This window comes from Megalops cyprinoides, chromosome 8, assembly GCF_013368585.1.
Source record: "Megalops cyprinoides isolate fMegCyp1 chromosome 8, fMegCyp1.pri, whole genome shotgun sequence".
Classification (NCBI taxonomy): Eukaryota; Metazoa; Chordata; class Actinopteri; order Elopiformes; family Megalopidae; genus Megalops; species Megalops cyprinoides.
This window is the reverse complement of record NC_050590.1, coordinates 11,735,222-11,760,941: the sequence shown is the minus strand read 5'-3', so window position 1 is coordinate 11,760,941 and position 25,720 is coordinate 11,735,222. Positions and strand designations below refer to the sequence as shown.

At 40.3% G+C, this 25,720-nt stretch overlaps 1 protein-coding gene across 3 annotated transcripts; it reads right to left on the bottom strand.

The window, feature by feature from the left end:
- Window positions 1-1,876: 1,876 nt before the first annotated feature.
- On the bottom strand, window positions 1,877-25,122 carry LOC118782418 (BTB/POZ domain-containing protein kctd15). 3 transcript variants are annotated; one of them, XM_036535766.1, is made up of 5 exons: window positions 24,236-25,122; window positions 20,656-20,831; window positions 14,656-14,800; window positions 8,959-9,264; window positions 1,877-2,694 (listed from the first exon to the last, which is right to left on the bottom strand). In XM_036535766.1, exons 1-5 carry the CDS (start codon window positions 24,242-24,244, stop codon window positions 2,536-2,538), a joined length of 795 nt encoding a protein of 264 aa, XP_036391659.1. In that variant the 5' UTR covers window positions 24,245-25,122; the 3' UTR covers window positions 1,877-2,535. The 3 variants fall into 3 exon arrangements, with proteins under 3 accessions (XP_036391659.1, XP_036391658.1, XP_036391660.1); XM_036535765.1 differs by lacking the exon at window positions 24,236-25,122 and adding an exon at window positions 23,908-24,223; XM_036535767.1 differs by lacking the exon at window positions 24,236-25,122 and adding an exon at window positions 21,614-21,664.
- Between the last annotated feature and the right edge of the window lie 598 nt (window positions 25,123-25,720).

The window sequence follows — 25,720 nt, the reverse complement described above, 5'->3', positions numbered from 1 at the left end:
TTGCGCTTAGAGCCTGTGGGATGTGCAGGGAGTTGGAGTGGGTCTGAAGCCTCGTACTGCGTTAGACATGAAAGAAGTGTTTGGTAATTCACTTTGTGGTGACTGGGTGCTGGGGCCCAGCACTGCCATGTCCAGAAGCAGGTCAGAACAAAGGAGGGGTTGACCCCGACTCCCCCGCAAGATCAGAGCTGGGCTGGGGGCTACTCTGACCCTGCCTTCAAGGACTCTCTCTGGTTATTTAATCAGTGAACAAACAAACATAATGTATATTACAGAAATGAGAAGCTTACTTTTACCACCCATTTTTACTCCTTTTCATGACTGAAAATAATTACAAAATCCCCAGGAGGGAAAATTCCCTTCAGAGTCTGATTAACTGCCTTTGCCCTCCAAGATCAAAATGGGCTTCTTTTTGATCAATCTTTTGGCAAGAAAAAAAAAAAACTCCAGCATCTATAAGTTACACATAGACAAAGTTTGAGTAACTTGGCCTTTCTTGTTTATCCCTTTGATCTAGAACTATTGAGAAAAATAAACCAGTGAACCAGTCTACCCCCTAGTAACTGTCTATTGCTCGACCCCAGAATTGAATTGTTCTATTTCAGGCTCCCTGATATTTCACCTATACTTGTTTTAATGTTCTTTAGACTTGGGGAGCCATCAAACCTATCACAACTGTATGGGGAGGGCACACACAATAAAACAAAATACAATCAAAATATGTATGCCTCCATGTGGCAAATATCAAAGATGATCACAGCATCTGCAGCTCCCCACGCCGTAAACCAGCCCTGCTCTTTTACTCCTCTGTTCTCATTACTGGCTGAAATCTTTGCCAAGAATGTGGCAGTGAGAGGATTGTGGGAAGGTGGCCTCAGTCCCAGGTGGGTGATGTCCGGTGGTAGTGTGAGCTGACTGCTCTCTGGCCTTACCCTCCCCAGAGAGAACTAGGCCTGGGGTTCACCGAGGGGTCTACAATGGGCTGCTTCAGACTTGACCGCTTTGGGGCAGAGGCAGGAAATGACTAGCCTGGGGCGCGGTCTCAATGAGGGACATCATTGATTGCTCCCAGAGTCATTCCTTGTCCCATGCTCAGGGAAATGGAGGGGAGGCGTTTAAGTGCAAAAGAAGGAAGTCAAGCACAAGGATCACACAGGGATCCCGTTACTACAGCTTTTGATGTTGGTTCTCAGGTCGTGAACCAGGCCCCAAATGCTCTGGGAATCTCAGGGCTTTGTTCTGTCACAGCTGGGCCAGTGTAGTCAAAGCTTCATGCAGAATTTTACACTGTACAACAAAATAATTTACCACTGCTACTTCTTTACTTGTTTTCAAATGATCTTGTTCTAAAACTATCACACTTATTCTACCTGATTTTAGAATAATACATGATTAATTTCCATTTTTTGTACGTGCCTGTCGAATTAGAGCAAGGGATATGTTTTAAGGCTAATTATGAAAAAATGATAATCCTGAAGAATAAATACGTGTGCTCTTCATATGTGTGTTTCATATTCTTGGGTGGAAGATTTAGAAATACGATCAGAAAAGCTCTTACAAATACTCAGGTTTCCCTGCAGCCTTGTTATAACAATGAGGCCTTCTCTGGTTCTGAATGCATTAGCAGCTAGAATGCTTTAGCCATGTAGCCTCCAGACATAATAGTGTTTGTACAGCCAGTGCCAAGTGGCTCCTACTTATGCTTTCAAACCAAATGACTTTTGAGAACAAGTTTCAGAAATCCTTCATATGGAAAATAAAAATATACCTATAAATCATATAAATCAGTGTGGAAATAACAGAGCAACAAGACTGAAACACTATATAGTCGTACACACTCGTACACCTAAAAATAAAATAACAGATTCAGCATTCAGCAAAGAACAAGATCATTTCATATAAAGCCCATTCATTCACTCTGTCTTTCAATACGGAAATAAAGAAATGAAGCAGGCTGGCATTGTCGCGCTGGAGTATTCTGTCACCTGTCAGCTGGCTGGGGTGTACTGGTTTCCTAGTAAATGCTCCATAAGTTACTACTGTGGGAGGAGGCTGAGCGTCTGCACACAAGCGCTGTCCACATTCAGCCACATCGTCACACATAACACACAGGCTTCACACAGAGACAAGACTGGACGACAGGCCAGGCTGCGCTGAAGTGAGAGACGGGTCTCCCCCCCGTGGTATCTGCATCATCTTGTCAGAGGGGCTCATAGTACCAAGAACAAAAGGAGGACAAGAGTTTGTTTACAAAATTGAAATGGTCCAGGTTTTTCTTCACAAGTCCCTTGTTTTATAACTTCTTTGGGTAATCTTGACAGAATCAAAGCATTTTTTTTTCGGACTTGCTGAAATTACATTCCCGTTCAAGCACTGTGTTCCACAGAGCTGATGACGCGAAGTGGTGTCTGTTAATACCTACGTGTTGTCGTTGGGTTTTTTTTTTCTGTATTTTTTTTTATTTTTTTTTTTTTTGGGAGGGGGGATGTTCTGTATGAGTGTCCACCTCGGCGCCAGTCTCTTTCCCAGCATGCTCTAGTCCAGAGGCTCCTGCTTTATTCTGATAGGGGTGTTGATAGGCTGACATCTCCGGTCCTCTCGGCACAGTACGTACTCGCTGAACTGGGAGGAGTCCACGCCGCCACCGCACGATGCTGCCACACTGAAGCCCTTCAGGAAGAGCCGTTCCAGGACCTGGAGGGACAGGAAGTTAGAAAGGGTCAAAGCACTGTCACCACTGCTTTGTTATCAACACATGAAACAAATCAATTGTCAACCTAAAATTATAATGTTAATGTGAGTATTACAATATTTCATCAGGCATACCAATCTTAACAATGAGTACATACATTCCACTGATCAGTGATCACTGATGGTACTGATCAGTTTTTCCCTTTCTGCTCTTAAAAGGGTTACAATGGTGCATAAAGGATCAAAACATACCCAGGGAGGTGTTTGTTTTTCTGTCACTCTCTAAGAGGTGTACACAGTGCAGAGGACAGATTTGATGTTTCTCTTAGATATAATCTGAGCCTCACATTAATTTGAATCATTAGTTTCAGACAATTGCATAATATTCAAGAAACGTCACTGGATGACATGGAATAGTAATATATACTGTTTCATATCAAAATGCCATAATCTTTATAGGAATTACAAATAAAATGTTTTCTGGGTTCAAGGAGCAGCTCCTGAGATATCCCAGTCACATAATTTTAAGAATCACATGAAACACTACACTTAAGTCAAAATAAGATCTCTGGTACACCCACATGGTATCTGTTTTTCTGCTCACAATGAGATTCTAGCCTGTTGCTTTTCAAGTCTAATAACTAATTAACAGGATTGCAAATTAAATTAATTTAAATGAAGTCTTACTATGGCCTAAGAAAAATAAGAAAATAGCAGCAATATTTGAGATTTCAGGAGATACAATTAGCATTTTCCTGCTCTGTGGGTCGCTGACCTCCTGGTGTTCCGATCTGTGGCCCTTCTATCTTTCCTGCAAATATGAACCTACTGTGGGGAGACAGTGGAAGAGAGGAAGTGTGGGGTCCATCATGTCTGCTTGACAGTGCAGCAGGGAATAAACAAGTAATTCTTATGGGTCTGCCTGACAATACATGGGTGCGTATTCATAGGGTCTGATACCACTGTCACAGAACCTGCCACTATACACTCCGCTTTTACACGCATTGCCATTCATGTCAGATTCTGTGAGACTGGCATTTTTCATCCATTTCAGCAATTTTTGTAGTTTTTTTTGGATGGCTATCTCTTTAAATTCCAATGCATGAAGCATTGTGTATTTATTTATTCCCAAGTCCTTTAAAGTAGGCTGTGCATGAAAATGAAAGGTCTTGCTAAGGGCTACACTGCCAGAAAGAAAAAGCCAAACAAGTTCATGCAAAATGCAAGCATTCTCATGAAGCCCACAGAAAGTGGCTTTCCTTATCATTAGAATGGCAGCCCCATTTGTGGGCTAACAGAGGGGCAATTAGCACTTCTTGTTCAGTATAGCATCTCGTGAAATTTACCGGGCGTGGGAGTGGAATTGGGGACTTGTTAAGAATTCAAAGATCCCGTAAACAGATATGCCTTGTTAAACCAAGGCTGAACTTTTAATTACTCACTGCAGACTTTAATACTTTTTTCTGACTTAATGAGATGGTGATGAAACGAGGGGTGGCATGTGACTTCAGCAGAGTAACGACCACTCTCGTCACACGGTGCAAAAGCATGGTGGGCGATGACCAAGTTGTTAATGTGGAGGAACTAGCGACAGACGGCTCGTAGCAATCCAAAGACACTTTCTAATTAGGAAACTTGCTGAAGCATCAAACACTCCAAAACGCACTCACTGTTTTGATTATTATATCATTTTGAACTTCATCATAATGCTTAGCATATTTCATCTGATTGCTCAATACAAAAAATAGCCTTTTCAAAGATTACATTGTTGAATACTGCTTGTAAACATACAAGAGAATACACAGCACAAAATGGCTGCTGAGAGATCAAACAAATTTCAGAATGTACACAAAGTGATCAATGAACTATGGAGCTCCTCATTGTGGGAGAGCACTTCCTGAATCTCTGATTTTAGATGTACTTTCAATGGTTACACTGGAGAAAAGGCTATCAAACATTTTCAGGTAAGGCAAAATGAATTTTCCTTCATTCAGTCCAGCATTCACTACAATTACAATTTTGTACCCATCAGCCTTTTACATGTGGGCCTTGACTATCTTGTGATCCAGTTCCTCCATAATAAAGCGCTCATGCTTTCTCTGTTCAGCCCAGGATCATGTTCCTTAAGAAGACTACAGCATTTGGAGGTAAAGTTTTACTCAGATTTGGAAAGTAATATTAATTTAATGCACATACTTTCTACAAGCTATGTGCTTTTAATCAGCCAGCTAGCATTCCCAATCTGTATTCCCCCCTCCTGATTTCAACAAGCACTGAAACATGGCAGCTACTGATTCAATCAACTTTACTACATCAATCCATCAAGCCGCCTCTCTTCCCTATACAGTGATTTTGAGTTTCTGCTCCCTGAGAAAACTGAGCACAGTACACTTCCTGGAAGAACCTGACATTGTCCCAGCAAGTTTGGGGGGGTAAAAAACATAAGTTCCTCATTAGTTAATCCATCTGAGCCAATGCTACAAAAGTGAACAATGCCTTTGAGCTTAGAAAACATAGTTTTAGGACTGTTTTAGCCTCAATTATAGCCATGTTTGTTATGACTGAGCTTGCTATGCTTATTGGCATAAAATGTGTCATATGTCAGGTGATTATACCCTACAATAATTGCTCTTGCTAGCACTTTTGCAGTGACTGTCAGGCTTAACAACCTGAGGTTATAAGAACTGTCAACAGCCAATGAAAAAAATTACCACTGAACAACCCAATGTTCCAAAAACTTTCCTGTAGAAACACAGTAACAAAGAAGCAGTTAGAGAGATATGGATTGATAAAAGACACAATATCTAAATGCTGAGTACCCAGACAAAACATACAAATTAGACAGAACTAGAAGATAGCTAGAGCAGGAGTGTTTATTTGACCCACTGTTATTTGGTATCCTTGTATGCCTCAGACATCACAACAGTATTGCCAGTTGGTGACTACAGCTGCCTGATTTAAAAAGTTGTGTGGTATGTCAGTCCTGACAACAATGATGCCACAGTACGCAATCTTAAGCTTGCTTGTAGAACGTGACAGATCCACTCTCAGTAAACCCTTTCCCAATTGTCAAAAATCGTGCCTTTTTTCTTGTTTATGAATACATGAAATTCAACATCTTGCAGACTCTGAGGAGATATCAGCCTATTTGTTTCACAAAGAAAGGCAGGTACTCTACACAGATAATGACAGAGATCAATGCATCATGATTCCTTATGTAAGTTACCTACTTTTGGAAACTTTTTTTAGTTTATTTTTTTCTGTTTCTTTGTCTGACTTGGAGTTTGAAGATGTGTACGCGGCATCGTATGTGGAGTGAAGCGTCTAAGCTGTTCCGTCAAAAGTGCTTTTCGAAACAGCGCAATTCCTGATCCTTGTGTTGATGACATGGCTCTGTAGTTTCCTCTTCTATACGAGCAGAGCCAACTCAGTGCTTGGCGCCAGGGATCAGTGCCAGGAGATCCCAAGCCCAGAACTGCCATCGCCATGGGGATTGAAAGAGGATGTCTTGCTCACTGTACTACTTCTCTGTCATCAGATCCAAACACAACAACGGAGGAACAGGGAGAACAATCAAAGTGGATAAACCTCATGGCTAGAAACAATGCATGATGCAATATTGATGGCCAGTGGAGCTGGGGTACATACACCTCTCCTGACAGTTACGGATCTCCATCTCATCTCACAGAGCTTTAGAGCAGGGCTGTGTGACATGTGTCACAGGCAGTGTGCCACATGCCAGCCTTTACAGGGACTGCACAGGGATATCACCTTTGTTCAAAAATGAATTGCCTGTTACATGCGACAAAGTTGCTGTCATCTCTGCCAAGTTTTTTGACTGATCATATTTGACAGCTTTTGTAACAAAGTACCATTTCAGCATTCCAGTCATGAAAGAAATGCTTATTGTTTTCATTTAACCAGTATGCTAGTCCCTCAATTGAAGTTTATAGGGGATGCTCACAAGAGAGCCTTTGAATGCAGATTTTTACACTTTTGTTGTAATGTTGCTGATCCTGTCCTCTGAGGTTTGGCACGACAATTTGCAGCTCGGTTTGACCGATTTCACCACATCAGTTCGTTTGTCTTGTTTGAGAGAGGGGGTCAACAACCAGGCTGTATTACATCGTAATATACCTGACCTAGAATTGATTGCTCAGGTTCTTGACATATTAGACCAGGGCTGAAGCGCTTTGTGTCCCCAGAACTGGCAGCAGGAATGTTCAGGAGCAATCTAAGCGCCACTCCTGTCACTGTGACAAAGGAAAAGTAGTATCTGGCCTGATGCAAGTGCTCCATCAACATGATGTATGGTCTGGCCCATGCGGCTCCTGCTTTGGGACTGTTTGCACACACCTTTGTGAGTTTTTTCGCGAAATGTTTTCCCTTTTATCCAAGCTGACTGCTTTTCTCCTGGCACCACATCACAAGACAGGTGGTTTGCATTATTCTCTGAATTCCTTGGACGACTGGGGAGCATGTTCATGAGCATGTCTTTTGTTTGTTCGTTTGTTTGCTCGCTGGTGTTTGGAACACCTTTCATGTTGTTTTCCAAGTGAATCATTCTTGGTTTAAGCGGAGGTTAAATCAAATCTGGTTGAAGTATAGGACGGTGTCAATTTAAAGTTGCTTTTATTCTGGTTCTGAGGCTTGGAAAGCTATCCAGTTAGAATAAATCCACAAAGATGTTTTCCTTAGAGTTGTCACCCATCTCCCATGCCATGAGTGTTCAATCACTGTCAGCAGTATCAGCTGACCTCCCTATTCATACTAAGATTGCACCTTGTATATCCTGTGCACTAATCTCCAACTCTGTCTCTACTAGGTGTGGCACCAACTTCCACTGGGCGGTAGGCCAAAAATGAAACCAAATCGACCAGACACTATTTCCTTGGAAAAATGATGACTATTCTTGTAGTTTTTTCCATACTTTTGTGCAACAATGAGAAAGGACAGGCTAAGTAAATTGTTTAGAAAAATCTCCCATTACACTGAAAATATCTCTGTATACTTCTCTCTGTTGCCTTTCCCTACATCCAATCCCACTATCTCTGCTTTGAAGGAACATCAAATTATGGACAGAAAGAAACTGCTTCTCAAAATGCCTATTCATCTGGGTAAGGAGCATACTTCTTAACAAAAGCTCTTTTTAAACCCCTGTCTTTATGTATTGAGCAAAACAAAAAACAAAAAAAAAAAACCCAGTTAACGGGAAACCCTGACCCTGGGAGTAGTGTTTCCTTTTAGTGCCGGATGTTGTTTGTACAATGAAAAAAAGGATTCGTTTCACCTTGGCCCCTGCTCTGAGACTGTCCTTAAGATTGGACAATAATAAAAGTGAAGAGGTTTCCAGTACACCTGAAATGGATGCAAGTGAACCAAGAATGTATTCAGCTGTAAGTAGACAAGGAAAACGTGTTCGCTGATGCTCTAATTAATTATATTGCAAGACATTTAAAAATCTATAAAGAGAAATATAAACCAGTTTATGATGTTTGAGAAATTCTAAGTATGGTATTAAAAAATGCAATACATGTATTTCTATTGCTGCGGGCAGTCTTATATTGGAGCCTTTTCAAAAGTGGAGCTACGTGTTAAAGGAGTAAAGTATAAATTATGCATATAATTTTCTTCCCTGTTTTCTCCTTTTTTATTTTATGCAAAAAATAACTACAGACTAAAACAGGTTTCTCAGCTTCTCTCCACTCTGGAAGTGGTCTCTCAGCTTTGAGCAACCCGGGTAAGGGTGTGCTGGGTTTGGCTAGGCTGTTTCTTGCTGGTGTGAGGCTGTGGTGATCACGGAGCCTCCAGGACTGACACTTCTGAGACGATGTGATGGTGTCTGAGGAGGGGCAGCTGCACCTCGGCTTCTGTGTCAAGACACCTCCTTCACACACCTGCCAGCCCCATGATCCTCCTCTTACATCTCAAAACACCTTCCCAAATTACATACATACCACCTACCCTATCCTTTGCAATTAGGTCAAAGGTTTATAATAGAGTCCATGTCATACAACTTTGAGGGGAAAATATTACCCTCTCATTATGTGCCAACTAATGGTGTCCTGGTTTTAATCTAAAATCCACACCATACAGCAATCACAGATATGACTGAGCTCTTGGTAAGGCCTTCCAAGAAACCACAGGGAAAAAGATTTCCAGGAAACTGAATGAAAACTTCACTAAATAAAAAAGATGTGCTCTGATCTGACTTTCCATTCATTTTTAACAATCACCAGCCCGCCCCTCCAGGAGCTGTGGTCTTACCTGCACAGAGTTGAGCCTGCAGTAGCCATTGAGGGGGAAGCGGATGACGTGTGTGGGGTCCTGGTTCCAGCCAGCGTTGACAGAGTTGCACATGACGTCCCCGGTCTCGGGGAAGATCTCTTCGATGAGCACCTTCTCCCCACTCAGGGCGATCCTCTCGCCCAGGTCAGGTGTCACCCGCACCACCAGGCAGTCGCAGGGCTGCGCCAGCTTCCGCTGCTCCTTCTCCTGCTTCCAGCGCTCCAGCTCCTTGATCATGGGAGTCAGCTGGTAGTACCGTGCCTCCTCATACAGCAGGTTGAAGTCCTACAGGCAGACACACACACTGGTGAGGGACAGCCTAATAACAACAACATGCTCAATCAGCAGTGTAAGAGCCATGGAGTTGGAGCAGTTGGAAAATCCATCCAAACACTTTCCCCTGATATTAATCATATTCTCTCATTGATAAATTGTGATATGTACAATTCATATATAGGTCACATGTTGTCAGTTTTTTCAAGAACAATGCAAAGTCTGTTTTAAAGGTTGCTTTATGAAGGGAATACTTCCCCCTTCTTTTCCATAAAACCCGATGGGACATCGCAGTATGACGTTTTGTAAGCCAAGTGTCTGTTTTATCTAAAAAAAGTTAACTGATAATACATGCGGCTAAATGCTAATCTGTCAAGTGTTTGAGGCACTCAGAGGAACAAAGCCATTTCCATCTGGTTGGTTTTCATACATCACTTGGCATTTCATGATCCCCTGTTCTGCTCTTTATGTATCCTCTATGACAGCCGTGTGCCGCACCATCTTATCATTGCATTCCCAGTATACACACACACACAGATGCTGCCACACCACTGTGTTTCTGGGTCTGCTCCACACAGTAATTCATTCCTTGTACTGCCCAGGATAAAAGGCATTCCCTCCACCTCACTCAAGTAAACCAGAAAGCCATAAAAAATCCAAATAAAGCGGCGATGATAGGTTTCCGCTGTTGTATATCCTAGGAGTTATTAAGAAAAATACAATGGTGTCCAGGAATGTCTGTGGCTGCATGGGATGGAAAAGCGAGGCTAGCCGACTCCACTGCAACCATCATAGCGTTGCTGCAGTGAGCCGACATGGCGCATCTTTCTCTGCAGACAGTCTGAGAGCAGATTGCCTGCCTTCCCCCTGGGTTATGCTTGCTGGAGGTGATTTGCCCCCTCGCTCTTGCCTCTAATTTCCCACAAGACCAGATGGCACCATTGCGGAACAGTACTATAAAGAACACCACGGAAAGCTAGCGCACTATGAATAGGCATGGTAGAAAGATGGTGAAAAAAACGTAATAGGGCACACATTTTGTGCAATATAAGTGCACATAAGGACATGAGGTGTTTTGGGGTCACAGATAATCGACCACATGCATCGCAAGAGGAAGGGTTTCACAAGAATGCATTTTCAGCTGTGGAATTTGGAACACATTTGACTTCTATTTCCCCTTTTGAAGAATGTACAGGAAGAACATGTTTCATTCTGACTGCATCATCATCAGCTGCAGGTCTGTCCTAAGGCACTTTGTAGAGGTACATGTAGTGTTGGAAGGAAAGTCTTCCTTTACCTCCACCTTTCTTCATCTGAGAGTCTAGCGGTGGGGGTGCCAGTGAGAAAGTGGTGATGGACTAAGTCAAAAAAATGCTACTCAGTGAAGCAGTGGTATTAATTGAGGAGAAGCCGACTTACTGCTGTCATTGTTGTGTAGTAATGGTACATCACATACACATATACATGTAAACCCCACCCCCACCATCCAGCCCCTAAACCCAGCTGCAGGTCTGGAGACCAGTGACACAATACATCTAAAGCAGATGTCCTAATACTCCAAATTGCTGCATGTGAAGAAGTTGTGTTTTTCTCCCCTTTCCTCTCTTCCCTCTCACTGCTGCTGACAAAACGCATACAGAGACGTTCCCCTTCAGGGTCTGCTCTGTATCAAAGTGTGGCTCCTCATCCTTCACAGGTCTGAGGCGAGGGATGGATATGTTTTTAACAGGGGTCTGTCTGCAAGGCAGTTTAGTCATCCTGAGCAGAACAGAAAACAACAGTATAATCCTTACCACTAAAGTGAGGATGAGAGAGGCAGACCCACAACTCTCAGAGAAGATTCACCCCTAAAAAAACCTGTGGCCAGACATGCCGGTTGAGCTCCAAAATAATGATCCCAACCTGAGCACCCACTGGCAAGGCAAATGCCCTCACACTAGCCTATTTTTCTACCCTTCACTGAAACATCACTGATCTCCAAGTCTCACAAAACACACACAAACACTAAAATTAATTGGTTGTTTTCTATTTGCAAAGCACATCACACACAATAATTTGACACCCCCCTTCCTCCCCAGAGTCCCTTTAGACTAACACTAAAAACAAGACTTTTGTTTCAACATCATAAAAGAGGTGATATCTACCTACAATCACCTCCATTTTGAGAGAAGTATGATTAGTCTGAAAAAGGAAAACATTGGAAAGAAATGCAAACTTCAGCTGTTACATTAGCATTCTGAACTTCAACAATGTGAATGTATTTAAAATAAGCTACTGCTCGCATACTGGTTATTTGTTTGTAAATGTAAATATTGAAAAAACACTTACAAGTATAAAATAATTACAGCAGAAATGGGAGGGAGACTAACAAAAAGAATGCTCTTGACAGCGATGTTTCTGTTTGCAACAACGCTGGTTTTTGGTACCCTGGATATTGTCCACCAAAACCTGACTGTTCAGAGGGTGCCTTCATTTGTAGCATTTATAGCATCTAAATGTGTTTGTCTTCGAAATCCTCAAAATAAGACACAAAAACTTGGCCAATGATCATTAAAAAAATCACTGCTACTTAAGCCATGCTAACTGGTCTAAAGCTGCTTAGTATCTCAACCAAACATGTTTCTCAGTCTTATTATATGGCCCTTCTTTCCTACCACAGCTGGACATTACAACACAACAACAAATAACATTGAAGATACATGCAAAAATACTGAATCCTGAAATACTACAGTGCTGACTAAACTGTGTTTAATAATTTGATATAATAGTATAATAAGAGTAAATTAACTGCGTTATTGGATATTCAGATATTATCAGTTTAATGCTGAAATCCTTCTGTAATTAGCACAATCTATTTCTATGATCCCTACTTTTGACTGGTGCAGGCTTATATTATTACTGAATCATAAACAAAGACTGCATGAATAATAATGACAACTAATTAGCTGTAAGTAAAGAAATGATGTTTAAAAATGATATAAAAAATCTGAAGCTAACACAGATGAATCCATTTCCCTTGCTCATTGGCGAGATTTTTAAATTCTACTCTGACTTTCACATCGATTTGGCAAAACACACAGTGCCATAGCTGCCAGCGCTACAGAAATAAGCCCCACAGCGACTGCAAGCGTGATTGTGTACAGATAAGGAGAGGATCAATTCTGTCTGACAGCATTTGCATTTTTCAGGCTCAGACAAATGGAAAGGTAAGCAAGTCAATGGATTGTGACGGTACCAATGCAACGAGTACAGAAAAATTTTTGTTTTGCGGCTGTACAATCATTTTCGATTGCTGCACCACGGCGGAGAACACTGGGCTTCTAGTGGTGAATGAAAAGGCCTCCAATTTGTTTAATAGGCTGTGTGATGTAACAGCAGGGGAATTCTCACTGTGTGGGGTTGCACTCCGCTCTGCATTGATCACATTGACCCTAACACATTTCATGCACTGCACTTCCACTGAGCGGAGTTCAGCGGGTTTAAGTGCAGCATCAGAGCTGTTTCCCCAATTAGGACCCTAAATTCCTAAACATGGCTCATTCCTTGCGGCCTCTCTTCCCCACTGCTATGTAGCCATGTGGGAACTCGCTCATGCAGTACGTGTGGTAAAACAGGAACAAGGTCTGTGCAGCCCTATCATGTGGACGAAAGGAGCTTCTCTGGGCAGACACTGAGAGCCAGGTAGGGAAGGGTGCATATACGCACCTCGCAGGCAACACCTAGGTCTGACTACTGCTCCTAGACTCCCTCTCTTCTCTACCCCTGCTTCCAGGCCCAGGCCAGCATCATTCATGACTCCTCTTGTCTGCTATTATACTCTAGCAACCCTCCTCCCTGCCTATCCAGTTCTGAGGAGCAGCAATTGTGTGTCTGGGTGGTATTGTCAAGAATGAACTGGATATACTGTAGGGAGACAGAGAGAGAAAGTGAGAAATGTAGACTAGCGTCTCTCACCTGAGAGCCCGTCTTTAGAGATCACTTTCACTGAAAGACAACAGCTCAGGGCTTTCGCACACAGCAGAAGACAATCCTCCATTTAGACAGCACTTTCACCTTTCCTTGTTTTGTAGACTACGAAGATAACGTTCGATAACAGGACTGTCTGAAATCACAGCTGCTCTGCATTTTATCACTTGTGCTAATTCCTGGAGCTCAGTGTGTCGTCACAAAAATTAATTAAGAGAGTTAAAATTAATTAAGAGTAAACTGATACACCTGTCCTAAAAACAAATAGTGCACATGTTGACAATATTCGCTTCCAATAATCACTGGACAAGAGCAAATCACTTCTCTTGGTCTCTAATAGAACATTTAAGTCACATGATGCATATGGAGCAAATATTAAATATGATACTGTTCTTGCCAACATAAATCATAATGTAAAGATGGACTAATGTACAACATACTCCTCATTTAATAGCAATATTACTGTCTTTTGCATAGACTTCTATTTTGCATGGTCTTTTAATTTCATCTATGTTTCTGAAAGCAAAGTGTGTATTACTCAAACCGTTTCTACTCATATAGCTATGATACTACTAAAGAGTGATACTATGTGAGGGGAGACAGACCCAGATAGACCTGAGGTCTGCTCCACTGGAGTCTGTGGGAAGCTACCAAGGAATGAAAACACTGTTCTCTTTTGCAGAGACTATGACTGGTAAGCAGCATGGCTCCACAGGGATTAAAACATGTAATTAAAAAAATCACTGCCTTTCAAACAATAGATTTGCGCGATGATGAATCTGAATCATCTATAGTTAGACCAGCTCTGTAAGTGTACACAGCAAGGAGTGCATGCTGTAGGTGTTCCTTACATAATCTGTTCATTACTTGTGCCACCCATTGCAGCAGCTGCATGTAAGAGCTGAGGACAGGGGGCTAGTAGGAACCAGGTTATGTCAGGTTCATCGTTGTCCCCAGAGCATGATTCATGTTGAAGGGGGATATTCACTTTTGCTGTGAAAGCTGGTGGGATTGTCCTCCCTTTTCCCCCCATTTTTTGCTATGGTGCTTGAATGCTTCCAGCTGAGTTTTAAAACATTTTGTTTAAGGTTAGCCAATGTGCCAGTTGAGAGCAGCATTTGATTTATATCCACTTCCAAGTTTGTATTATGTTTTCTGTTACCTAAAGTGAAATAACAGACACACTGTAAACCTGCCCTTTCATCCATACCGAGATCAAAGATGATCAAATTTACAAAACACCCCTGTCAAAAGGATACCAAGGCAAAAGAAATTACTAAAATAATTGGGTAAAATTAGCTTCAATCACCAGATCTTCTGAAGTTCTACAATTTCACTGCCATCCCTCACAAGTAGTACTAACACTGTTCATTTAAATAGATTAGTATTATTTACATTCGGGGGAGGAAACAGAAACAACACATAATTCATGTTTACCTTAAAGTCATCCGGGAGGAGAAGTTTGCAGGTCCGTAGGAAGCTGAGAATGTAGCGGAATATCTCTCCATCCCGATCAATGAAGTAGTGCTGCTTCAAGCTGTCCAACACGATAGGCTCTGTGCCGTTAAACAGGCGGCTGATTCTGCAAATTAAATCCGAAGACATTTTCTTTTAAATGCATGACACAATTACACTCCATTTGTTTTTCAATTTGATTAGCGCAAAGCTTTAAATATATTAGCACCCTGGTTGAAACAAGGAGCTTTAGGCATATTTCTTGTGTTCCTGGATTGTGTTTGAACTATCCCTTCTGCACTGAGATGAAAAAATACAGTCTGTGACTGTACAGAAATGAATGGTAAAGGTTTGGTAGCAGAGCTCTATAATTGTCATGTCAATGAAAAGTAACACAATAATACAGCCTTTGCTCAACAATGTAAGCATTTCTCTGATTCTTGAACACCCATGTTTTATTTGTTTATTTTTATTATTATTAAAAATCCCTGGAAAAGCACTGATATTTGAATCACAAACAGATTGTTCCATCATACCACATAGTCTCATTGTCTCAACTGTGCATACAGGTGAACCACAGCTGAAGCTGCTTAAGTCCTCACACTGTTGTGTTTTCATAAGGGCACAGGCAGCTCTCAACTATGTACAATCAGAGGGCTACTAGAGAGTCTTACAGATACCTAGACTAACATGATATGCACATGTTTGTGTAGTAATTCTTTCCTACAGCTGAAACATTACATTCCTTTGGAAACAACTTTTGAAAGGCAATTCAGTATCTGAAAATGCAGAGCAGAGAACAGTTCCATAAACAATTGACAAGTCAGGCATAATAAAACACTTGTTACCACATGTCCTCCACTGTTCCCTTAAAACAGTACTCAAAATGAAGCAGTGAGCTATAATGAGGGCCACTGAAGCTCAATAATCATCAATTCTACAATATTTTGGAGATCACAGTTGTCTGTTCAGCTTCATGATGAACACCTGAATTTTGATACATACTGAAACTTACAACATATTTACAGTATTAGCATTTCTGTGACATTGACATTGCTCTGTCTTTTCACCATAATTTCAATTTCAACCGGTTCTGTGTGTCTACAGGTGCAGGTGAGTTAGATGAAAGAGAGGGGGTTTAATTTACCATTTCTCAGCAAGATTTATAACCTATATTGATTTATTTTAAAAAGAAGACAGAAGTGTGAATTATGTTAACCTACTCTTACAGCATATTCATAAAAGTAATGAATATGATAATTACAGAAGGGTCAGAATTCTGTGTGAATGATTAATATCCAGGTAGGTGTGGGAATTTTAGAAACCGGATTTAAGGCAGCAACAAAAATGTCAAAGTGACTGTGAAAAGGAGAGACATCCTCAAATCTGTAAGTGATGACGCCTTAAGTAGGTCTACCCTACTCTCACATATTTGTAAATATAAATATGCTGTACTATTTGAAGATGAGGGGGGTTCTACTTTTCCACAGTGTAACTTTAGACAAATTTCTCAAGGATGAACAAACCATTTTTAATATACCATACAGAAGTAAACAATATTTGTCCATACTCTAAGTCATCAAAATACATTAGATATACCTGAAAATACTGTCACACTGTAAATACCTGCTTATTTTTTATTCAAAAAAAAAAGAAAAAGAGGGAAGTCTGGTTACTGCAACACTTGTGTGAAAAATATGCTTGATTTGTACATGCTTATTTCCATCAACTGATACCATCTGTTATCCATGAGTATCTTTTGAATCATTTTAAACATTCATTGTATGTTGTGTGATCACCAAAATAAATTTACAAAGAGATTTGAACAGAGACCTGGTAAAAAATTTCATGCTGCTGAGTAGCAGTCTTCCTTTTTTAGTATAAAAGTTTTGATAAAATATTTAGTATACAACTACGTAACAGCAGCACATCATTTGAGAAAAGTAATATCACTGTCATGGGGCAAACTATCCAATGAAAAAATAGCTTGTACAGTTCTTAGGATGCAGTCAGACATACACTGAAATTGTTTATTGGTAAGTACGTCTGATATTTCTTTAGTGAAATGCTTCATTTATTCCTTAATAAAATCACTATGTATGACCTTCTTCAAATTTTCTTCAGAAGCAGCTGGAGGGCTCACTAATATCTATATATTTCTGTAAACTGCTCATGTCAGCACTATGCATTCACATTAAACCTAAAATCATATGACAATCAGGGTTGCGTGTGTGTGTCCTGCATTATTAACAAGCTGTGACAAACATTAACAGATAAAAAATACTACAGAAATGTGATCATTCTTTACATCTCTTACACATATGGACATGTATTTCCCTCAGCATCCCTTCAGCTGCAAATGTAAGCACAGAGAATTCTTGCCACCTCTTCAGGTTCAGAGAGAATCCTAGCACAGGGAATCCATTTCATTCACCTATCTCCTTTCCTGCGAGCTGGAGCAACTTGTCCACTGAGCAAGTGCAAAGATGGCCCCCTCCCACCCTTTGCCTCTCTCCCTTTCTGGAAATCGATGCAAAATGCTTTATAAAAAACCAATATTCATCTCCCTGTTATGCCCAAGGTGGTCCTTTCTCATATGGTCTTGCAATTCTTCCAGCTAGAATTTCACCATACCGCTCCAGGCCATCTGTTTTTCATCTCCAATTTTTTTTCCTTTAAAAAAAAGCAATTAAAATGCTGCCTGTTTTTCTTTTTCTTTCTTCCTTTCTCTGACTCTCACCCCCATCTCACTTTCCTTTAGGTAAATCGCGAGCAACGACAGCCTCTTAACACCTGAAAGACACTGGCACTGTCACTCTGCTTTGTTTCTTTCATGACAAACAAGGTAGAGCTACACAGCAGCCTGGCTGCCTTCCTGTTCGATGGCGAGTGGGAGTTTCTGAAATGGAGGGTTGAAGGACAGAGGCAGCTCTGATCTGAAATCCCACTGGTGCTTGGTGGAAGCTGATTTGGCTGTAAGTATGTAGGCAATTCACAGACCCATACATATCAGATTGAGTGCCTCTGTTGTACCTAACAATTTGAAACTTTGATCAAGGCTAGAGGTGTGGAAGGGTCAAGTGTTTTGACTCCCGCTAGGCTGAGAGACGACTCCAGCACACACAGATTGATTCCCAATAATGACGACATCTATTAAGCCCTGTGTGTGAGTACGGGTGAGGGGGGAGAAGGGAGCAATAGTAAGAAAAAACAAGTTTAAACCAAAGCCATTTCAACCACTTTCCTCCACAACAGTGATGCATGTAAAGCTAGCTCATGTCTCTCTGTCCCATTAAGAGCGCATTGGTTTCATTTTGGCAAAAAGGTAAGTAGGTGGTTGAATGTACCTAGTATACCTAAATCACACGTTTCAAAGGTTATCTACATGGAGTGAGGTTAGTATGTTTTATAAGACACTTCATTCGCTTCCTCATTTTTCAAAACGTCTAAGGAAACTTTATGATTAATTTCGCTCTCCTGCTGATATATAAATGTTAAAACATTAATAGTCAGGTGAACTGGTCCAAAGAAAGATCCTAGGTGTGCTTCAATCCTCTATGCACTAAGTTGGCATAAGTGAGAGGTGGATAAGGCAGAGGACTCTACACAAGCTTTGTGGCTAATCAATGTTTCATGACTGCTGTCTCCTAATGTGAGGTGCATGAAAGAAGATGAATGCCATGACATTAGTTACTAGACTAAGTTTCTTTTCGCGTTCTACATTATTAAACAGGCAATCTATTAAAGGAAATCAGTGAATTAAAATTCTTCACTCTAAGAGCTGAATTTAAACTGAATCTTGACATCATGCAGCGTTGAGATCAGATCTTTGGAGTCTTCTCATTCAATCCATATTCATTGGTTGGTGGGGAAATGGGGTCGGTTGTAAAACTTAACATGTGCCTACTATGTTTCCATGCCATTTCACCCTTTCTTACATGAGATGAGCAACAGTCAGGAGTAATAAATGTCTGTCTACTACATAGTGATATTCTGCATGTTACTTTTACTGTACTACATTTTTACACACCTGTTCAGCATGTTCAGCATGTTGATATATTGGCATGATCTAACGAAGGTCCTTGACAGAAACATCAACACGTCGAACAATTTTGTGAAAAAGCAATAAATCAGAAGTAATATGCCAGGTCTCAGTGTGCAGGGATCAATCATTTAATTGGGGTGCCTTTTATCTTATTTCATACGAACAGCACGTTCCATCACCTCAAAAGGCCAACTGATGCGCAATGTGAGGTCATTCAAAGACAGAAATGTCAAGAACTCCTCATTCTGTTGTCCTGCTTCTGCTGGCTATCATCACTGGACTTCAAGTACATTGCATAAAGCCACAAAAAAGCATCATTGTGCATCACTTCTTGAATGACCACTACCAAAAGTAAAGAGCATTGATATGATATGGAGCTCACCAGAACAGTTTGACAAAACATGTTTTTCTTAATGCCAATAAACTTAAACTTGCCACAGCTCATAACTGCTGGGACCCAAACAAACCTTTTCTTAAATTTAAAGCCCAAGCATTACTCAGTTGTTTCTCTACATCATTTTGTCAAAGAGTCTATAACACAAATAAATTGTTCCCACCTTAGCTATTCACTTACACAACACACATTAACAGACAGATGGAATGCGAACAGGAAATCAAATTCAACAAACATCATGAGCTCTGAAGTTCAGTTCATGCAGATACAGTTCAGTGGTATGCCCTGTGTCATGATGACAGTCAGATTTTTTGTTTATTTCTAGAATACAGAACTAGTCCAGAATGACTTAGAAAACAATGCCATAAAACTGCCATAGAAAATTCTATTCACTTTGAAATAACAATTTTTACACTGAACAGATGTAACCAGGGAAAAATAAGTGTTTTTTTTTAGCAATGACAAATATGATCTCTTAATGCTGTCCTAAGACATTTATGGTTTTAGATATACACATAAGGCAGAAGTATCTGTCATGCACTCCCTGTCAGAGCTCAAGTAACAGCCAAACATTATAAACATGAATGCATCTATCCTGTCAGATGACTCTATTGATCAAATGTTTATTCAACACAGCTTCGCTCTGTTATTAACATTTTAATATACTGAAATTTGACTTTTTATCTAGGTGTAAAATGTTCCTTGTCAGTCCAGCAAATATAAACAGACACTGAAATAAGGAAGCGTATTCAACAGGAAAAATGTTGGTTAATATTTTCTACATATGACAGCAGTGTACACACAAAACGTTGAACTATTTAATTGGTTTTATACCTGTAATGTCTATTTGTGGCTTGGTTTACTGGCTATTCCATTCTACACCAGACTATAATACTGAACTTATTCTCTCCTTCTGTATACTGTACCAACATGATGTAATCAAAAAGTAATGCTCTAATAGAAAACCATCACTTCAAGTTTCCAGGCTGGTCAACATGGTGCCAGAATCAAATTGAGAGGATAACAATCAAGCAATTATGACCATTTTTGATTATCAATGTATTAATAATTTAATTTTGCTTACATTCAAGATTACACTCTAGGTTGACAACTAATAAATGTAACTGAACAATTGTACTTTTCTATTTCAGATTATATTCTTCCACAAATGTACATTATAAGTTAAAAGTTCAGAGTTCAAATTCATAAGAATATCCTAGTAGAGCATCGGGACAAATTTAAGATAACTTCGTGAATAATGGAGCATTTGACACTGTAAACAAAATTTCAAGATCAGATAAAATTAAAATAATAGCAATTAAAATGCAACCATTCATCATTTCGTTCTAGTTTGATTCTTAAAAGCATATCAGTTGTTAAATCGCACATCCTAATTCATGATAATACGTAAAAATAGATAGGTAGATAGTTAAATAGATGGCATGATAAAGTTAGACTATTCTTGGTCTCTGAGTGAAACTAAAACTTTGCTCAAAACACAACAAATTTATCAATCATGCAGCCAACAGATACAAAGCCTTACCTGGAGTCCGGGTATTTGGTGAGAGTTGCCAAGCTGCTGGTATACATGTGCCCTCCGACGTCAATGTGGACCGGAGCGTTTGCTTTTGTCAGCTGAGCCGGTAGAGGGATTCCCTGAGCGGCCAGAGGAGAGACTGGAGACCGGGTCAAAGACAGGCGTGACATGCTTCTTCCTTCCTGTGAGTAAGCGAATACGAAAGCCCGAGAAACAAATGAGCTGTGTCGCTAGACTGTCAGTATATCTCCTACCTTTAAAGCAAGTGTGATCCTGACTCTTATCAGATCAGTTCTACATCTGCCTGATCGCATATTTAGCTTACAAATTATTGCCACAACTCTAATTAAGTGTATTTGCATCCTTTTCTTCGTACTACCGGAGGGGAAATGGAACGATGCTTATTAGCGATCCAGAAAGAGAAATGCTAGGTGTCAGCCTCAAGGGGGGATAAAACAAACTGCAAAATTCTAATTAAAGGTCGTAGGCTTATGTGTTAGACGTGAAATATCCCCTGACAAACGAATAACCAATTTGAGAATTGGGATACAGGGGCGTTTTTGCAAGTTGGCTTCAGTAACTAGGCACATCCAAATTAAAGATTTTTTTCATAAAGAACTTCTCGATTTCTGTGTGTTTTTACTAATTACGCAAATGTTCCTGTTAACATGGCTGACTATTTCAGATATGATAATAAGATGACAAAATTACAATTACAAGAAAGTTCTAACTCAATTGTGAAATATACAAATAAAAGCATAATTGCAATCCCCTAATTTTGCCTTTGCAGCCGTTATAAATTGCATCATCAAACCCAGGCCACCCATGTGGTCCAATCTGAATTCACAGGGCACAAGATCATAAAGGTTAATTACACTATCTGGTGACGCATTAGTGAGCTAGCTGCATGTTTAATCTCTGTGAGCAACGTTTCGAACCGGACTTTTTTTTGTTCAAATCTGACCAGGGGTTTGTGCAAGTATCCCTTGTTTCCTTTCACAGCATGAACAGTTGTATCCTGTATTTCAGCACTTATGACTTGCCGCGGAGGGTAAGCAACTCTAAAAGGCTGAAGTGAATGAGGAGGGGTCTGACTGTGACAGCTGTTGATACAAAAGTAATCCCACATGCAGTCAAGGATCTACGCTGTTCATGTGTAATACTGCAACGTTCTGTTAACGTTATCCCGACGCTTCATCAAAGAGGTGACGCCACTAAATTGTCCAACGTTAGGGGTTTGCGGAAGTGTCCTGAATTTTAAGTCAATCACTCTCACTTGTTCATAAACATCAGTATCGCTGATCTTCACATTCACAGGTGTTGTACAGCAGAAGTATCTGTCCAGATTTAAACAGAATAAAATATATCATGACACTTCCTGGAGCTGATTATATGTCCTTTCCACACCACTTCCAATCTTTCTGCAATTCTTCACACTTTTTGATTTGTGCAGTTCATGCAGTCTTAACTTCAAACTTGAACAAGCAACTGCCATTTTATGGCACCAACAGGCACATCTGCACGCTGTGAAACCATCTATAGTGCGCACAAACACTACTCACCTGATTAACTTATGATATAACTGTATGTCCCTTATTGTTTACAGCTGCTGATTTTTACTGGAGATTATTAAACAACCTATATAGTTGCAGTTTCAGAGTGATTTCACGAAATCTTTCCACCACGAAGTGTCTCGTGAGTTAAGCTATTATTTTACCCATAAAAGGTAAACAGAAGGCGGTTGTTAGGCTCCATTCAGTCCTTTGCCTGCGGCAAGGTGCCTGGGGCACAGAATGCTGAAAGACTGCAGAATTTTCCAGGGTGTTGCCTGCCTTGCTGTACACGAAACCTTCAGGAATACTGTTCGTTTAATACATACTCTGGATGATACATTTCAGATCCCAATGAAAGAAAGACTTCAAAAGACTTAAGAACTTTTGGGCGTATGAAGTTATCCCACCTCTTCATATAGCCACGGGCCATGGTAACCAATACTGATATTAATGTTGGGTGAATATACCAGATATAAATGTTCATACTCTCTCTCTCACACTCACTCACACACACACACACACACACACACACACACTCTCTCTCTCTCTCGCTCTGTATTTCTCTCTCACTCACACACGTGCAGGGTGGGGGGGTTTGAGATGCTGAGATGCAATGAAAGGGGTTTCTGAGATGGGGATTACATGAAAGATTTCATTTTTGTATGAAAAGGTTACATGAATATAGGACAGCCAAAATCCAGAGAAGTGAAAAATAATAAACCAAATGAATAATAGTACATTTAACAAAACACCTGCGTTAAAAACCATATTCAAGTATTATCAATGTATTATTTTTCATACCCCAAGTAAGCGCTCTCAAGAGTCCCTTGACAAAATAAACATCCGAACTGTAAAAGGACCATTGACTCGTCTTTAATGAGATCAGCAATGACATCTGTTCCCTGACTGACTGTATTATCGGCTTCTCGTTGACTGAATTGTTGAAGTACTCTTGGGTTATTTGACACCACACGCGATTATCAGTAATAAAACACTGACCAACCCCTTTTTTAAAAAACTATATTGAGATAGGCAACTCCCAAATTCAGAACCGAACATATTAGCCTACTTCTTTTCATAAACTTCTTGCAGAGTTCATATGTTTTAAAATACACCTGACACTGCCTGAAAAAAAAACAAACATTTTAAAGTGAAATGGATAATATGTCCTCTTTTTAGATTAATCAATTTAAACTAAGTTCACTTTCCAATGCAAATATTTTTTAAAGAAAATACACACACGCAACCTGTTCGAGTTCGTTTTGTCCACAGAATGAAACGAGAGCAATACATGGTTTCTACTCTCTTGCCCTCTTGCTCAATATACATCGGTGGCCAAGGGGTAAATTTTCCCATTTGCACAACATGGCGTCTTTTACAAATACCAACATATCAGAAATTGATGCATATGATAGATACATTCATTAAAACACAAGCGGTACAAACGCAAAGACAAAAAGCGAATTGAAATTGCACAACACTGGTCTCGGTATGTTTTGGCCACCGCGTACGGGGTTCACAAATTACAAACTAGCCTCCTCAATAGCTTGAACAAAAATCCATCCGGCTGGCGCGGCGAATACTGCACACAAGCTCGGCTCGGTATACCCACTTAATGGATGTATTAAAACAGCTGTGCTATTAGGCATAGTAATTACTCGAAATAATTTTATATACGTATCTGTAGTTACTAAAAACACCATACCGTTTCAAACATTTTCCAGAAGTACGAAGAAATCCGAGCCAGATTGTGTCAGTTCCCCCGAAGAAGGTTGCGTTGTCCCTTACACTGCAAGTTTCGTAAAACTATGTGCGGTCTTATGCTCCAGCATTCCAAGAGTGTCGTCTCTATTCCTTCGTAGTGAAGAGTCAAAATATCCGCAAACTGGGGTTAAAACCCGCGAATCTAGCAGCGGTGCATTGATTTTAAAAAGGTCGCTGTGGCTTTAAAACGCAATGGCTAGTGTTAGCTAGACTAGTTCAGACTAGGCACTTTCCACAAAAGCAACACAGGAAGCAAGCGGCGTCCTTACCTTGAACATAGAAGAAATCTCTCCTTTCCCTTTTAACCTTTATTTCTATAGCCTTAAAATATGAGGTGGTTGGCTCCTGTTGCGAGTTTTTAGCTTCTTGTCCTTCTTTTTGCTAAAATGAAACTGCCGGGTCTGTTATGAGAAGAAGAAAGCCAATAATCCGTCTCTAAATAACAGAGGAGAGCTAAAAAAGAATTCTTGCTCCAGGCTTTCCAAACGCCTCTGGGGCAAGGATTAGGCTACAATTAGCTCAACCCTACTCGCGCCCTAGCTAATTTCAAGATGAAAACGTGATATTTTTTCTCTTTTACCAAAATGGGTGCGATTACACAGAATCATTAGCGTTGTTTTTCCTGATTTTCCATCAGAATAAAAATAGATCAATCCTCGTAACGGTTTTAAGTTCAGGTTCGCAGGGGGATAACGGTTTTAATGTTGTTCAGTATCAGGCTGGTGTCACGCCGTTCAATAGACTTAAAGAAGAAAAAAGCAGATTTTAATCATTGTCATTTCGTCTGATGTAATATTTCCCAGGGCATTTTCAACTAGGCATACATTTTCAGTTCCTAAATAAGTAACGCGAGGTACGCTTTTCGCATCTCTTGTACTTATAGAGCAATAATGCAAGCTATGTCGCCTATAACTTGTTGATAAAGTATATATATAAGAAATGCTGATGGTGAATATGCAGATCTCCGTAAACAGTTTTCGTGCGGCTGTTTTTTCTGTCCTCTCTCCCTTGCTAATGTCTCGTATTGTAACGCCAAATATCCTGTAGGCCATTAAAACCAAATGACGTCTATCGACATGCATTCTGCTATTGCAAAAAGCGCCCTCACAACCTGCCTCCAGCAAAACGCGCCATTTCAATTATAGCACACGGCTAGATGGAGATGTCTGCCGTGAAGATTTCCCAGGCAAGCAGGAAGGCAGGCTACTGGTTCAGCGAGCTCCAGATTGTTACCCAAAACAGTCAGTCTGTTTAATGAAATAAAGGCACCCTAAATACTAATTCAGTTGAATGAAAACGCTAATTTACCAACCATTTAATAACCTGGTTCTAGTATTTATTATGCGGTGTAGTTCACTGTATATAAGCCGTGCTAAGTGTCATCCTTTCCTCCCCCTCCACAGTACAGGTGTTCACATGGGCTAGCTGATTATTTATTTATTTGTCTGTTTGTTTATTTGCGTGTAAATAGCTCTAAATAATAGATGTTGCATTGAGCCTTATAATTACAGTATTCCCAAATCCATTTATCGCTCTCGGTATTTTATTTCTTGCTGTTTGGCGCCAACCAGTGTGTAAAAAGATGAATGGTCACAGACGAAACCCCCGAGATCAAGGCAAACCTAAAGGTACCAGTAATTAGTTCTGAGACGAATTTTGGTATCGTTTCTTTTAACAATATGTGTTGTGTTGCTTGCAGCGTATAAGTCATATTTTTCAAAACAGAGGACAGAGAAGGAAGTATCCAATGTTAG

Excerpts from the sequence above, each read along its gene's own strand:
- LOC118782418 (XM_036535765.1), bottom strand. Across the intron at positions 14,801-20,655 it reads ACCAAATACCCGGACTCCAG|AATCAGCCGCCTGTTTAACG; the intron begins GTAAGGCTTTGT and ends TTTAATTTGCAG. Across the intron at positions 9,265-14,655 it reads TCCTCCCGGATGACTTTAAG|GACTTCAACCTGCTGTATGA; the intron begins GTAAACATGAAT and ends GTCTGCCTGTAG.